Source organism: Suricata suricatta, chromosome 1 (genome assembly GCF_006229205.1).
Source record: "Suricata suricatta isolate VVHF042 chromosome 1, meerkat_22Aug2017_6uvM2_HiC, whole genome shotgun sequence".
Lineage (NCBI taxonomy): Eukaryota > Metazoa > Chordata > Mammalia > Carnivora > Herpestidae > Suricata > Suricata suricatta.
In genome coordinates, this window is record NC_043700.1 from 103,508,412 (window position 1) to 103,526,374 (window position 17,963).

A 17,963-nucleotide genomic window follows, 5' to 3' on the forward strand; every position below is an offset into this window, starting at 1 on the left:
TAAATTGATCACATTTATTTGATATGAAATTTATAACTTATTAACAATTCCCTTAATTGTTTAATTATTAAATAATTAATTTAATAATTATATTCACTTCAGGGTGCCTATGTGGCTTAGTCGGTTAAGCACCCGACTTTGGCTCAGGTCATGATCTCATAATTCGTGCGTTTGAGCCCTGCATCTGGCCCTGTGCCGACAGCTGAGAGCCTGGAGCCTGTTTCAGGTTCTGTGTTCCGCGCCCCCTCTCTGCCCCTCCCCTGCTTGCACTCTGTCTCTCTGTCTCTCTGTCTCTCTGTCTCTCTCTCTCTCTCTCAAAAATAAATAACATTAAACATTTTAAAAATAATTATAGTGAGTTAATTTAATAATAATACATGACAGTCATACCTAAAGGTATTATGAACTTTTTGAACACTTAACATATATTATCTCCTTTAGTTGTCACAACAGGCCATTGGAGGAATTCTCTTCTATCCCCATTTTACAACTGAGAAACTGAGGTATGGAGAGGTTAAGTAAGTGTCCAGGGTCCCATGGTTAATAAATGACAGAATCAAGATTAGAGCATAGGCGTCCCAACATCAGAGCTCTTGCTCTTAAACACAATAACATTCTGATATCTATTTTTAAAGTGTTACATTCAGGGAGGCCAAGAATAGATTTCATTTACTGAAGAGTGAGTTTATTTATGTGCTGCCTTCTTATCTCACATCTAATCTATCAGCTGAGCCTGTCAGCTCTGCTTTCAAAATATATCCAGAATCCAACCACATCTCCACCTGCCACTGATCATGCCTGAAACTCCATTATCTTTCTTTTATCTGGCTTTTTACATCAGTTTTTCTGTTTCTGCCTTTCCTTCCTTACAGTATATCTCAGCAACCAGTTATAGTGTTATTTTCTCTTAAGTTTTTTTATTTTAATTTATTATAAGAGAGACAGAGACAGGGTGAGCAGGAGAAGGGCAGAGAGAGAGAGAGAGGCGGGGGGGGGGGATCCCAAGCAGGTTCTGCACTGTCAGCATAGAGCAACATGGGGCTTGATATCATGAACTGTGAGATCATGACTTGAGCCAAAATCCAGAGTCAGATGCTCAACCAACTGAAACACCCTGGTGCCACCACCCCGCCACAGTTCATCCTGGTGCAGCTCAGGTTATGATCTCATGGTTCATGGGCTCAAGCCCTGCCTTGGACTATGTACTGACAGTCCAGAGCCTGGAGCCTGCTTCAGATTCTGTGTCTCCTTCTCTCTGTCCCTCCCCCACTCACACTCTGTCTCTCAGAAATAAATAAATGTTTAAAAAAAATAAAACAAGAACATGTCTTTCCCTCTTCAAAAGCCTATAGTGAATTCCCGTATAGCTCAGAGGAAAGGTCAAAGCCCTTAATGGCCTACTCCAGAGCCCTATAGGTCCTCGAACCCCCACTTAACATAAGTATACTCACACCTCTGACCTCCTCCCCTGGTTCCCTCTCTGTTATTAACTCTATTCCAGACACACTGTTTCTCAAACACATCAATTATAGTCTTCTATCAGATTTTGAGCCATCTCCATGAATTGCTCTGTTCATTTCTTTCTGGTTTCCTCTCACAATTCAACTTAATGAAATGTTTTCTGAATATTCTCTCTCCCTTCTCCTGATACCTCCCTATACATATATATAAATTTGCCTGTTTGCTTGACATTGGTCTGTTTTGCATAGCTGAACTTTAACATTGTGAGGGTCATGCACATAGTTTTTGTTCCCTGCTTCATTTCCTAGTACCTATGGCACTTTTCACTGAATGAATGTTAAATAAATATTTACTGGAAAAATAAATTAACTCATCATCAGCAACTATTTATTGAATACCTGCTCCCTACCTTCAACATTTTATGGGTTAAAGAAGGCATATATAAATAACTAGGAGATCAATCTGATCTGGCTGCAACCTCTTGTGTCTGCTTCACTGATCACCAGACATCTGGCCAGCTAGGCAGGTGGTGCCTTCCTCATTATTCCATGTGTTTAGTTGGAGAGAAGAGAAATTTTTGCTTCTATCAAGGACGTAAGCAAAAATCCAGGACAAGACAGGGTTTGATAAGCATTATTGTAACTAAGAGGATGTTAATTTCTTTTGTACGAAGTTGAAAGTCAGCCTTCCTGGCAATCATTAGGATGCCTATGTTTCAGCTATAAGTCACCACATGTCCAAAGTTTAACTTTCTGTTTATTTTTATAATTATAGAAATATGGGCTTATCACTCACCAAACTTTGGTTTAGGAAACCAACTTAACCTAAACCAACCCACTGATATACTAATACCAGAATCCATTAATTCCTTAATAAACAAACATCCAGTTTCTTTTGTATGCCAGAATATACTAGTTGTGGGGAATACAGGGATCAGAAATGTAGCACCAGATTTCATGGGGCACTACTTTGTCAAATGCACATTGTGTTGTCTCATTTGTATGAGAATTCACATGAAGAAGAGTTCTCATGAAAAGACACATGAACAGAAAATTGTTTAATTATATAAATTCAAGGCAAGGAATTATGGCCAACTTTATCAAGTGAGCAGGAATATTCATTTTAACTGAGTAAAGCACTTAAGGACAACAGCAATTCTTCTTTTATTTTACAGTATTTTACAAAAATATTGTATTAAGCCTGTTACAAGGCTATTAAAAAGATGCAATTTTGATTTTGTTTTGTATCTGTTTCTTTCAAGCCATATTTCCATGATACACCTTAGGTCTGAATGGAAACTCAATATAATTTCTGGTTTTCTTTACCTGATTTTGTATCAAAAAACTTGTAGAATGTGTTCCTTCCAAAATGGCTAAACTGTGTATGCCTGGGTAGCTCAGTTTGTAAGGCGTCAAAATGGCTAAACTTATTCATGCTTGATTATGTTTTATATTTTTATTTCAGTGAGTAATTTTCACTTTGCCTTTTCTTTAAATTTTCCTGAAGTGAAACTCAAATGACTACAGAAAATAAAGGAAGGGGGGTCCATGTTGAGTCTGTGGACCAAGGGCAGCTAGGTGGCTTTGGAGCTTAAGGAGTAGATGGTATTTCCATCTTAGACACTGGAGGAAGTGATATTTTAGGACAGGAAGCTCTTGGGTCTCAAAGGTCAAAAAGGGTAGGTCCCTTAGGGAACAGCAAGAAGCCTTCCTTATCTGGAGTATAAAGTACAAACAACAGATCTTCAGTTAAATACCTCTGGGCCAAACAAGGCTCCTGTGTTCTTTTGTGTGTATTTAGTAAACAATTGGAAACTCACTGAGGACAAGTGATCACAATGGAGCTAAAGAACAAAAGCCTTGAAAAACAATCCAAGTGTCCTTCCAGAGGGATTGTGGTGATCATATAATATAATACTATACACCAATTAAAGCATTCTGTATTATCTAAAATATCAGAGATTTACTTAACTAATTAATGAGGGAACTAGCAGAAAGTCCACACTAGAGTGACAGAAATATTTATAGTCCCAGAATTCTGGAATGTGATAGCTATGGTCCGAAACTGATTATTGCCCTGTAGGCAATAAAACTATAACCTTTAAGAATCCATTTATATCTCTACAATAGGACACTCATTTACATCACTATCAGACAAGAATCATTTGCACTATCATCTCTTTCATAAAAACGAAATACCCTAATCTATAGATTGGCAAACATTTTTTGTATGGTAGTTAATATTTTAGGTTTGTGGGCCCTATAAGGTCTCTGTCCTGTATCATATGTTTTTTTACTTGTTTTTTCAATCCCTTAAAAATGTAAAACAATTAAAGTTCATGGGCTCTACAAAAACAGACTGTTACCCTGATTGGGCTTGTGGACCATAGTTTACATATTTTTGCTTAGAACCTAATCAATAGTATGTAATAAAACATAATAAAGATACTATCTTAGAGAATTGAGTAATCTTCAGGTGAGCCAGTTAGACTGTGTTCCTTTATGATGTTCATGAGACATATATTCATCCTCTTGCTCATTTGCATTGTTTTCATCAAGGTGTGTGATGCTGTGAAAGTGCTTTCTGAGGACATAGGAATCCAGTCACCTGAGGAGATCAGTTAAGTAGGAAAGACAGTGTTGTTCAAAGGATCACACAATCGAATGCATCACTGCAGGTGTGTCCAGTGTGATGCAGGGGAGATGGATGGCGCTATGAGAGTTTGTTTAGGGTGGCCAGAGGGACTCTCCTTACAAAATGATGCTTAAAATGAATTCTAGAGGATAGCGAGGGTTAAGTTGGAGAGTAGGAAAGAGATGGCCAAGCCAAGAATTAATAGTTGCTATTTGGCTTGTTATATGAGGGAATGGAGTACCCGAATCTGGAAGAGGTCATCTGGCTGGAAGGTGCTGGAGGGCAAGCATGAGGAGAGTTGAACAGGTAGAGCCTGATGGGTGGGGTGACCACACTAACCTATTTTCCAAGGACTGTTCTGATTGACCGGTATAAAAATCACCTTCTTTTACTCTCAAAATGTTCCAGTGTAGGTGATAAGTTATGTGATAAATCAACAGAAAGACATTGAAGAATTTTAAGGTTCACAAGTGTGATATAATTAGATTCACATTTTGAAGTGATTGCTGTGTTGTGGATGATGGATTTGGGTAGGCCACAGGGGATGCTAAATTGCTGTTTACTAGGAAATTTTTCTTTCAGGTTAAACAACTTGTTAAATTTTCTCAGTAGTAAGTCAATCCAGGAAAAAAGAAAAATCAGAGGAATCTATTGTTTGAGGAAATCAATTGGCCGGTAAATAAAGACTGTTGATTTAGTAGCCACTAGTAGGAGTAGCCATTTTGTAATTCATTTAGTTATCACTGATACCTTGTTTAGATTTGTTGGCGACCTCGTCATGTGGTCTCCCTATGTTCCCATAGGGGTACATAATAAGAAGAGACTGTAAAATAAAACTATTAGAATGTGCTTATATAAAGCTGTGAATGTGATCATCTGGACTACAAAATCACAAAATTAGCAAAGGGGATTTTGTCCCAAAGACTGATACCAGTGTGAGGTCTGGTATCACCACTGACTTGTTCATGGCTATAGCACCTGCGTGTGGCATTCAAGTGGCTCAACAAATGAACTCTCCACCTCTAATGAGACTTTGTTTCTTAAAAGTCTTAGGTACAACATTGATAAAATTCCTTAGACATTTATACCACAAGCTTAGAATCTCTATGTGAAGACTGTAGTCAGGATTATAGAGGTAAAAATATTTACCAAATACATCTGATATGTATTTCCTGTTAATGTTTTTGTTGTTGTTCAGCATTAAAGGACAGTTTGACCTAAATTTGCTTAGGAGTAGAGATGGTGAACCAGTTTCCATTTAAAAAAAAAATAAAAGAAGAATATCATGTAGTTTTTATTGAGAACAAATTAAAAATGTGTCTTCTTTTTCTTCCTATCTGGACAATAACCAAAAAGGACAAATTAAAACAGTATGAGTATATTAAAATCATTATGATATGAATGGATAAAATCAGATTATTCTGTAATTATAAATACAGACATATGCATAAACATTTAAAACCACAGTAGTGCTTTATTAAGATTAGAACTCCCCCAGGAATATGGTAGTAATAAAATGACAGAAATTCATATTCCTTCAATATGATCTTTAAAAATTAATATTTATTTAAAGATATGTCTCTCCTAAAAATATGAGAATTGATCAAAGAAAGAGTCTTCAACAATTTGATTAACTATTTGGTTAATATCTAGACTGAGAGACTATCGCCAACTTTCATTACCTTTTATTAGTTTTCTTTTTCCTGTAAATTATACAATAATAAATCTGATGTCATAATATTTGCAAAACGCCCTCTGTTCTCCCAGTTGTTTCTGAATGTTCATTTCTTCTTGTGCTGACTGCAATCTGGCTTCCTCTTGAGTTGGCTGTTTTCTCCTTCCTCTGCTTGCTGCTGAGCCTGAGGGTGGATAGGTGTTTTCTTGCTCTTCACTGCTTTTGTAAAACCACTGTTAACACCTCCTTGCTCAATGTCCCCCACCTCCAGCCTTCCACCATCCTATCTTTGAAACGTTTTCTCATATTATGACATCCTACGCTTTCTAGTGCAGCCGTTTCCTGCTATTCTTTTGGTACCCGCCTCCTTTGTTGTGTTCTGTAGGTACTGACTATGTTCTCTCCTTCCTCATTTACAACCCCCAATCTTGGTGGCTTCTAATTAGCTACATATATTATTTATGCCACACCCAGGCTTTTTCCAAGGGATCCAATCCCTTTCAGTGATCTTTTCTTCTTTCTAGGGATCAGCAGGCTTTAAAGGGCCAAATAGTAAATAATTTCAGTTTCCTGGCTATATGGTCTTTGTTGCAATTGTTTAACACTGTAGTTGTAGGTTGAAGGCAGTCATCGATTTTAATACATAAGCAGATGGATGAGGCTGTGCTCCAGTTAAACTTTATTTACAAAAAAGGTGAAAAGCTGAGTAGTGATTTGAAGGAGATGAGTTAGTGAGCCATATCTGGGGGAAAGCGTCCCAGGCAGAGGAAACATCAAGTGCAAAGTCAGGGCAGGAGTTTGCCAGGAGGTCTCCAGAAGCAGCAAGAAGGCTGCTGTGGTTGAAGCACTGTTAGCTGGAGAAGGAGTGGCATGGAGAGTTCAGGGAGATGATGGGGGGAGGAGTGTGGGTTTTGGGGGCTCTTACAGGCCATGGAGGGATTTTTGCTTTTACTCAGAGGCAGTTGGAGAGCCATTGGGAGGTTCCAAGAAGAGGGGCAATAGTCAGCCTTCAGTTTTAACAGGATTGTTCTGGCTACTGTGGTAAGGACAGTGAGGGGACAGGGTAGAAACAGAATTGTTTATTCCAATATATATTTTGAAAGATTGGCTTAAGAATTAAGGTGAGGTTTTTATCCTGAATAACTGGAAGGATAAGGCAGACACTGGGTGAAGCAGGTTTTAAGGGAAGATCATAAATTCTTCCAGCTTATTTAGTTAGAGATGCCTTTGAGGAAGACAAATGCCCCCAATATTTTGGATGTCTAACATTTGTTATAAATTCCATGATTTCGTGGTAAAGAAAAATTAATCTTTACTTAAAAAAATAAAAATCACTGATCTAGGTAAACTAACTGTTCCATTTGAATAACTGGTAATTTATCCAAAAATATATTACCAGGTGCCCGAGGCTGACTAGTACCGACTGGTGTTAACAGTGCCTATAGCTGTGTTTATGACTATCCTTTTTTATTCCAAAGGTATCAAATTTGTGAATAAATTTATATATAAGTTTCATGGTTTTCTTCATCTGTGAGCCTAAGATCACAGTATGTTCCTTTTTATGTTTATGTATATTATACAGAGGAAATAAACTGATCTTTTAAAGTAATTTCAGTATAAAAATAGTTAATTGAGAACCAAATAGTTAATTGGAAGATGAGAGCAGTTGAGCCTGTATGTCTTTAGGGAAAATTTTTGCAAGTGTTAAGATAAGATGGTAGTAAGCTACAAAGAGAGGATGATCTAATAGTTTTTTCCATTCACTCTGTTCTCCAAGGGCTATTTATTGTCAGAAAAGCCAATTCATCTGTTCCGTAAATTTTTGAAAGAGACTTATTAAAATTTTGGCAAGATAAATGTTTTAAGCTTTCTCTCTAGTTACTCATTAGAAGCGAATCCAAAGTAAAAGGAAGTGTGTTTTAAACTTAAATTTGTTTAAAGAGGAAAAAGTCTTACATTTAGGGGGTTGTATCCAACCTTGTATTGGTAATCACTATATTATTTATTTTCTGTGCCATTTATTAGTCATTATCATACAGTAATGTAGAAATGTAAAAACCTAAAGTTGGAAAGGACCCCATAGGATACTGTTAAAGGATCACATAACCCAGTGCTAATCAAGACATTTCCTATGATCTACAGTTAGACAGTTGGTTACATTGTGACCCGGTGTACACTATATATGTATAAAATTCAAGCAGGTTTACAAAGCAATAGTTACTTTAATTGTGAAATACCTTTCAGTATATTTTATTTTTGTTTTAAATGCGGCCTTGATGTGCACTTTGGCGAAAAGATCCTTATCTTGTTTGTTCTTTGGCGTGATGCAGCCTCCTTCCTGTGTGATACCCTTCATTTACCATAAATCACACAGCCTTTGTTTAATCTTAAAATGTAGCTAGGTACTATACTACTTTAAGACAGTACCTAGGTACTGTACTACTTCAAGACAGTACCTAGTGTTTATGTCTTGTTAAATATGGAGCCAACTGAGCCGTCTGGTGTGAAATTATCGAAAGGGCTTCTCTCTCTCTCTTTTTTTTTTTAATAGTTTATTGTCAAATTGGTTTCCATACAACACCCAATGCTCTTCCCCATAAGTGCCCTCCTCCATCACCACCACCTCTCTTCCCCCCTCCCCCTTTCCCTTCAACCCTCAGTTCATTATCAGGGCTTCTCTTTTTGACCCAGACGGTAGAAAGCAGAGTGCTTGAACCTGAATTGGATTCTACAATCAGAGACATAGGAATGCTATTCAGGCACTTAGAGCTGAGGAATTACCAATGACCATTTTTTGTGTTGTTAACCTCAAAGTCTTACACATTTAAAACATAGTAGATAGGTGTGTACAGTTTGAATAAATTTAACAAAAAAATGGTTATCGGTCTAATGCTGTTAGGTCCTTATAATTAAAGTACAATATAAAAGTGCACTATCTTAAGATTTCTATGATATGCAAGACGTGATGACAGCACTTCTCTTCCTTTTTAAATATTCCTAATACTTATGAATATCTACGAGTCATCACTAATTAGCTTTATATAAGCATTAGAAGGTAGAATACCGAAGCACAAAACAAGGGAAAAAAATGAAGAAAACGGGAATCACTTATTGAAATATGTAAATAATATTCATGCAGAACTGAAAGGAGCAAGTTTTTTAAACAAAGGAATCTGGAAATAAACACTAATTTTTCTGAGAAATGAAATCACTTATCCAAAAAACAAATTATAATAAGTAAAGAGGAATCACCCGATTAAAATATGCCACATGACAATCTCAAGATATTTCTTAAAGAAAATTCTAGATATATCTAGGCTTAGTAATAAACCTATAATTTAATTTTTCCTTACATATACCATTTTATTAAAAGGGAGCCAGAAAGTATATTAGATGAATAATCCATTTACTTTTCTATTTTTATTAGCCATCTCTGAAATTCTGTGTGGAACCCTTTAGGGCTTTTTTAAGCAAAAGGATCCCTGGCTCTCTCACGTTGTTCATTGTGTCATGTGACTGCTGTAGCTGGTAGCTATATAATTAGCAACCGCTGGTCATGTCTCTTCACTTTCTAATATCTTCCAAGGTTGAAATTTTCCTGAGTAATAGATACCTTGACCATCCCAAAGCTCCTTTGGGTAATCTGAGTTGATGATTAGCTCTGGCCTAGTAGAAGACCTCCTGATTTATTCTAGTCAGCCCTAAATGTTACTAACCTTTTCTTATGGATATTGCAGCTAATCTATACTTTGTTTTAAATCTGGAACCAGGAAATGGAGTGAGAATTTGGGAATGAGGCAGGAGAATGTGGTCAACAGAGCTGATATGATATGCTTTGACTTTCAGCACTCCTCTTCGCATCCAATGACTTTTTAAAATAATTTTAAAATTAATATGGGTGACATTCTCCACTGAGTTTTCATGTAGTAATTGTATTTGATTTTTAGAATAATTTCTTGAATTTTTCTTAAGTATAAGCACTGAATTGCCTTTTTTTAAAAAAAGCTCATTTACTTATTTTGAGAGAGACAGAGACAAGTGTGAGTGGGGTAGGGACAGAGAGAGAATCCTACCTGTTCTCCATGCCATCAGTGCAGAGCCTGACACCGGGTTTGAACAACGAAATCTTGAGTTCATGACCTTAGCTGAAACCAAGAGTCAGACACTTAACCGACTGAGCCACCCAGGTGCTCCAACCCTGAATTGCTTTTAAACATAGTTTAAGGTTAGTTGAGTGTAAAAACATTTTCTTGTCCTGGCAGGAAAATATTTGAAATTTTATTCAAACAGTTTTTGGACTTCTGATGTTAATTTTAATATTAGACTACTAAATAATGGTTCACTTGGCATTTATTAATGGGGTATATTGGTAAGTATTTGTCAAAAATATGTATCCTTTATGCAGTTTCAGGAATTTGTGTTCAAATATCTAAAATTAGTACAGACCATAGTTTCTGTACCTGTCCAGCTTTATTTGTCTTAGCCAGCTAAGTCAAATTCCCACTTTTTATGTGTAAATTTAAAAGTGTCATATTAACACAAATAAAGAAAAACAAAGTATGAGTACTACAAGTCTGTTGACTGCCTATTTTTTTTACTCAAAATAAAATGAACAGTGTTCATAAATCCATATCTTAAAGAATCAGAGCACATATTTCTCAAATATACAAACCTAAATTAATATATTTTAAATGGTATTGTTTTATCAACTGTATTACTTGTGTTATAAGAAATAGAAATTGGGAAAACATGCACATGCAGATTTTCCTTCATGTTTTTAGAAATGTTACTTTGATTTTGAATTTGGTTTTCAGTGCTTTTATGTCTGTTTTTAAACTTTGCTTTCCAGAAGTGACCGGCTTTGTCATAAAAGAGCCTGTAGTAATGGTTGAGCTCATTTGAATGTTGTAATGTTTGAGATGTGTGTGTGTGTGTGTGTGTGTGTGTATTTTAAATTAACAAATAAACCCAATGTTGGCATCCCTCTTTTGAGAGAGCTGTGACACATTATTTGGCCATAACTTGCTCATGCTTATTCTAGCTCTGAAATATAATTAACTGCTGAAGGGAATATAAAAAGTATCTGACTTACTAGCTGCCATTTTTCTATCCCAGTATGTGAACCAAATTCAGCTACCTCAATCCTTGTAACATAGTAAAGTTAAAAATGCAAAATCTACCTCATTTATAACCAAGGCTATTGCTCAGAGCTGAGAAATAGTGGTTATGAAAATGCAGTGCATCTGTTCTGTATCAGAATTATTTTATTAGTATTATGATAACATTGGCAACATTGCCCTGCCATGTTTAGTTTTAGAGATTTCTAATTACTCATGTTTTGAGTTGTTAAAAAATTTGTTGTTGTTAAAAAATTGCTTATGATAAAGAAAGAATTCTTTGAGGACAATGGGCCAATCCCAAACTTCAGATTGTCTTTCCTTTTTATTTATCTATTTGTTGACTAACAACTCCCACTGCAAACTTAATGGCTTAATGTCAATTTATTTTTCCTCATCACTTTGTGGACTAACTGGATTCAGTTGGATAGTAGTTCTACTCCACAGGGTATAACTAAGGTCACAGTTGCAGTTGCCTTCAGCAATGAGCTCTGCTAGTGACTCTAGCACATGAACTGTCAGCATGGCCTCTTATTCTCCAGGGTTTCTCTTCATGTGACCTCTTGTCTAAGTCTATCAAACTTCCTTTTAGGGGCACGTGGGTGGCTCAGTTGGTTAAGGGTCCGACTTCATCTCAGGTCATGATCTCACTGTTCTTGGGTTTGAGCCCTGCGTCAGGCTCTGTGCTGACAGCTAGCTCAGAGCCTGGAGCCTGCTTTGGATTCTGTATCACCCTCTTTCTCTCTGACCCTCCCCTGCTCATGCTGTGTCTCTCTCTCTCAAAAATAAATAAAAAACATGAAAAAAAATTAAAAGAAAACACAAACAAAAAAAACCAAACTTCCTTTTAGCATAGCAGTGGTTTCCAAGAGGACAATTCCAGTGTACAACAGCTTATGAAATCTCTTGTTTGCACCACACATGCTAATCACACAAAGCAAGTCATATGGCCAAACCCAGAGTCAGTGTGGGAGAGGACTGCACAATGACATGAATACTGATAGACATGGTCAGTTGGGGGCCACCAATGTAATAGGCAGTCACATGGTAAATTCTAATAGAGAACATCAGGTAGTGAGTATGGTTGAATGGAAGACTAATAAGCAGTATAATTTGAACCAAATGATAAGTTTTATAAATAACTTCATAAAATTATAATTACCACCCTTGATTGTATGTATATAGAGGATGCTTTTAGGAAATGAAGAGGGAAGGAAGTATACTAAAATTGGAACATGTAACTTTGTATCCTGTTAGTCTTTTTCAAAAAATAATAAATCACCATGAAAGAATATGTTCACTTTCTTTTGACAGAAGTGTTCTTAATAGGTGTCATCAAAATAGATAAGATGTACCTAATAAGCAGTTTTGACATGGCTTCCATTTAGAGTTTAATTCTTGCAGTCTTTCCCTTTTTTCCTTTCACACCCATTTCCAACTTCCTAACATGCACATACACATACCTCTTCCTCTTCCCAGGTTATCATAATATCCACGTCATAGAAATATTAAAATCATCAATTTAAAATTTATTATAGTCATTTATAGATTTTACACATTATATAGATTTTTAAAGTCTTTAATTAGGATTTTTGGCAAAATAGCTGAGTCATTGGAAATTCTAACATTCCTAATTGGAAGAGGAGAATTAATTTTCTAGGGATTTAGGAACTGCATAGAGAGACAAATACAGCCTCACATTTTAAACTTCCTAAACTCAAAATATTTGTCTTTTTTTGAAGTGCTTGTGTGGCTCAGTTAATTAGGCATCCAACCCTTGATTTCAGCTGAGATTATGATCTGATGGTTCATGGGACTGAGCCCTGCGTTGGGCTCCGTGCTGACAGTGTAGAGCTCCCCTGGGATTTTATCTCTCCCTCTTTCTGTCCCTCCCTGCTCACACACACACACACACACACACACACACACACACACTCACACTCACACTCTTCAAACAAATAAATAAACATTTATATATTTTTTGTGTGTAAATAGGGTTTATTTTTAGCACTTCTTTTTTTTCTCGTCACTGTAACTTTTTCCTAATTATTTTTTAAATATTATTTTATTCTGACAAACCAATCCATATTCTCTAATGTATTTGGAGGAGGCATAGTTTATGGACAAATGTATTTTAGAGGGTCTATGTCATATTCTGGGCCAGAACCAGGTCTTCAGACTTCAGCTCTGGATTATGGCCATAGCCTGGCCAGTTCCTAGCTATTAAGCCTTGGAAGTTTCCTTCACCCCTCTAAGCCTGTGCACATTCATTTGTAAAAGGTGATGGGGATGGTTGTGTATGCGAACTAAAATAACTCTTGCAAAAATTACTTTCATTGTGTTGACACAGTAAGAACTAGTGATTTTATTATACCTTTTAACACCTTAAATGAGAGTATTAAAATAAATAGGAAACTTCCTTCACATTTACATAAAATTAGTTTCCTCCAATAATTACAAGATCCTATTTAGTCCTATTTGGTCCCTTTGTATAGCTAGTACTTAGCCAGAAACTGCAGTGAAATAATGCAAGAATGTAGGACGGGAAGAGAAAGCAGCAATCCCATGATAATTTGAATGCAAGCTACCAAATCGGTATGAGAAAGAGAAGGGAAAAGGATTAGGCCGTGGATCCAGTGAATCTTGGAAACATTTTAGCCTCAGAAACCCTTTTGCTCCCTTTGTAAGTCTCATACTTAATGCTCTAGAATTTAGCATTTTATTGTTAAATTGGATAAAAACTGTTACAGTTTCCATTTATGAAAACTCATTCATCCATGACTTGATTTTACCTTTGAGGAAACTTCAGAAAAGAATGACGACACAGAAGTCTTATAAGCTGTGTTCTCAAATGTTTTTCTCATCATCCTCTTTAACATTTCTTTCTAGAAGCATCTTAGTGACAAGTGTGGTTAGGTCAGTTGTATGCGCCCGTATGTACTGCTGATGGTGATAGCGATGAGCAGTCGTAGGAGGAACATAGTGTGGTATGTTCCGCCGTGGGGCAGCCGCCGCGCTCTCCGGACCGGCCAAGCCACCGATCGTGGGCTGCCATCTGTGGTCAACAGAGCGTCCTGTATTTCCTTCAGTGTATAAATGGTTTGACAGTCATTTATAGAGGATAATTAATGTAAGCTTTTGTGAAAGTAAACACAGTTTTCAACCCTTGACAGACTGTTAAAAAGAGGAAAAGGATGGAAGATGGATACTTTTGACAGAAAAGGCTTGAAAAGAAAAAGGTAATATCTGTGGGCATGTAAGACACTTTCTTCAGATGACAGAAACATCCACTCTGAGAATAGTGGATTAAGAGTTCAGAGTTTCAAAAGGAAACCAACCTATCCTCTGAGTAATCATAAACATGTGGAATTCATCTGTGTGAAGATGAAATTACATAAATTGGTTAATAAATGAAAATTGTGAGCATTTCATTTAGTTTTTGAGTTCTTTAAAGAGAGTGGAAGTAGGGAGGTCATAAGAAAGGAATGAGGGAAGAAAGTAAATGTATATATATTTATCCCAAGTAAAGATGATGCTAATTGTTTTCTGCTTTCTCAGTAACATCACTCATTCAGAAGTAATCTCACCTGCTCAAATAACTGGTTAGAAATAGTGGAGATTATTTTGAAATTGTGTAATACAAAAGTAGTGAATTTGAGTCAAATGATTTGTTCTTAAGCACATTATTATGTACTTACTGGCTAAAGGCTTTTGTGAAACAGATTTTCACCAAAAAACATGTATGTTTAATCATTAGGCTTGCATCTGAGCCACTCTTGACTTGTTCAAAAAATTATTTATTTTTAAATGATTACCTCCAAATATTAATAAGGTAGTGGTAATCATACTAAGAAAATTTTATTCCAGAGAGAAACAAAAAGTAATTCTGTTTATCCAGTTGTACCTGAAATTTCAACTTCTGTTTAGCTCCACAACTCTTTGATCTGAAAATCTGAGATCCTCATTTCCACTTGAAGTTTTTATTTTGAAGCAGTGGAAGAAAGAAGTAATCATTTCCTCCTGCCCACATTGTGATTCTTACTTTCATTTTAACTTTTATACCATGAAAATCCATCTTTTTTTCACAGAATAACTCTCTGACTTAAGTAGACATACCATTCTTTGAGCTTATTTAAATATAGGTTGTATTACAGTTGTTCAGTGAGGTATCTGTGAGACTGTCATTTGAGAAAGCCACTGAATCATCACTTAGGACATGACTTTCCTAACTATGCTGAATGACTATGAACAGAATACACATCATAGAGCCTAACTTTTGATTTTCTTTGGAAGCACAAGTTTAAACAAAGGTAGTAGGCATCTTTGATATTGGTGAACCGAAGAATAACCTAATGGGAGAATTGTTTGGTATCAATAGTTTTATTTTAGATGTATATAGGTATTCTGGGCTTTGGTGAAAATTTGTGTCCAAGAACTTGGAAAAATGCCTAGCATGTATATATATATAGTAAGTGCTCAAAGCAGTTTTATGAAAGACCATCTATTATGTGCCAGATCTCTGTGAGGGATTAAAAAAACCTATGAAATAAGATACCTGTATGGAAGTATTGATGAGAAAGAAATTCAATATGACGGAACAAAAGTCTTTCTTTACCTTGGAAAAATTTCTAAAGACAGATTCAGAAAAGATTTTAATAGCAGGACAAAGAGGATACCTGAAAGTTATGGATTTGGATTGTAAACAAAGGAGATTATGTTATGTCTGTGAGCTTGGGAACTTCATGGGTACTGCAGACTCCCTCTGTGGATCATTGCAGTTTGTGTGACAGTCTAAATGCTCTTTGGAATCCACATTTTCTATGTGGTGGCCATCATTTCATGGGGAACATAGTAAGGACAGGTTGTAGTAGAAATCATTATCCTTTTATGATAACTTTTCAAAAGCAGTTGTGTCCTACTTTTTTTTTTTTTTTCTTTTTCTTTTTCTGCCCTCTGTTGCTCCCAGTGAAGGCCAGGCCATCCCAAGTGATTTGGATAAATAGGAAGAGTTTGCTGTCTGTGGGAACAAACTGGGAGATGAAGGGGACTTATACAAAAACAAACAGCAGAGAAAGCAGGATGTTAAGTTCTCCATGGGTAGTTTACTATAGAGTTATAATAGAGAATGAGTGTTTTGAGTTCAGAAGAGCAATCATTTGTTTTGATTACTTATAGGTGTAAATGTACCACATTGAAAAATTTAAAGTAGTATGAATTTGAGGAGCTAATCAATTATTTTGTTAGAAGTTCTACCTGTATATTTTTGGCTGATGCCTTGGTAAATAGATTTTGGTGACTTGAGTTTAGAAGCAGCATAAAAAATTCTTTTGACAGGTTGGCTGGGGATTGATGTGTGGAAACCTCCCACTCCTCCCCCCTTCTCCCCCCCAGAAAAAGAGATGTAGCAGACATAAAGAGACCACTTGCTAGACTCTAAAAACAATCACTCTTGCTGCCTATTGTATTGATCAAGGCAAGAGTTGTTAAAGACCTGGACTAGGGAGATAGCAGAGAAAATGACAGGGAAGAGACTCTAAGTGGGAGAATTGGTAGAACCTGATAACTTTGAATAGATATATATTATAGCAATCATTAATATTTATTTAGTACTTATTAGTAATATGTATATTGTTTTATTTTATTGTCTCATATAACTTTCTCAACTATTTTATGAAGTATAGGTACTATTATCATTATAAGTTGGTTAATTTGATTAAGCTCACACAGTTAATAATTGTCAGAACCAGAACATAAAACTTGGGTTTGTCTGAACCCAAGCCCTGTTGTAAAGTATATTCACTTATCAGAGCCTAGAAAAAGGAATATTGCCAACATTTTTAATTAGGAGACAGATGCCCATTAGAAGTCAGGTTTAGTGTTCATCATTGTTATACATATAACATGAACTTTTTCCCCTTTTTTAAAAATTATTTCTTTATTTATATTTTTAGTGCGACTTCATGACAGCATATCAGAAGAGGGCTTCCATTATTTGGTGTTTGATTTGTAAGTACAAGACACTTTTGTGTTCATTTATTTTTGCTATTTGAAAACCATTTTGAATTAAACATGTTTTCTAATTTATAGTCTGAATTAATGACTGTATAATTTTTTAGGTTTTCTTTAAATAACCTTCAACTATAATTCAGAGTGTTCACGGTGACATTGAAAGCAGTTATCATTTTTACCTTTGGGCATACAAATGGCTGATGTGAACTAATTTTCAATTAAGTATTTTGGACTATGTATATTTTATTGTCTTATGTTAAAGGTATCATAGCTAACATCATACTCAGTGGTGACAAACAGGAATTTTTTTTCTCTAAGATCAGGAACAAAGTGGGGCACCTGGGTGGCTCAGTCGATTAAACGTCAGACTTCAGCTCAGGTCATGATCTCATGGTTCATGGGTTTGAGCTCTGTGGCAGGCTCTGTGCTGACAGCTCATAGCCTGGAGCCTGCTGTGGATTCTGTCTCCCTCTCTTTCTGCCCTTTCCCTGCTCTCTGTCTCTTAAAAATAAATAAATGTTTAAAAAAAAAAAAGATGAGGAACAAGGTAAAGGTGTCCACCTCACCAGTTTTATTCAACATAACCTGGAAGTCCTCGCCATAGTAATCGGACAAGAAAGGAAATAACAGGCATCTCTATTGGTAAGGAAGAAGTAAAGCCTTCACTATGTTTAGATGACATGATAGCATACATAGAAAACCCTAAAGACTCCACCAAAAATCTATTAGAAGTAATAAATAGTCAAGTTGCAGAATACAAAATTAATATGCAGAAACCACTAGTGCTTCTATACACTAATAACAAAGTAAAAAGAGAAATTAAGAAAACAATTCTATCCATAATTACCCCAAAAAGAATAAAATGCATAGGAATAGACTTAACCAAGAAGGTGAAAGACCTTTACTCTGAAAACTATAAAATATTAATGAAAGAAATTAAAGATGACATAAACAAATTGAAAGATACTCCATGCTCATGGATTGGAAGAATTAATATTATTTAAATGTTGCTACCACCCAAAATGATTTACAGATTCAGTGCCATCCCTATAGCAGGAGCATTTTTC

General features: G+C 35.9%; 1 protein-coding gene across 21 annotated transcripts in view; it reads left to right on the forward strand.

Annotated features, from left to right (window-relative positions):
• CAMK2D (calcium/calmodulin dependent protein kinase II delta) overlaps nt 1–17,963 on the forward strand; it is a 293,523-nt gene that overhangs the window by 130,510 nt on the left and 145,050 nt on the right. For all 21 annotated transcript variants that reach the window (XM_029941778.1, XM_029941727.1, XM_029941673.1 and 18 more), the window contains exon 4: nt 16,839–16,893. In XM_029941778.1, the coding sequence (XP_029797638.1) occupies nt 16,839–16,893 (55 nt within the window). The remainder of the gene's footprint in view (nt 1–16,838; nt 16,894–17,963) is intronic.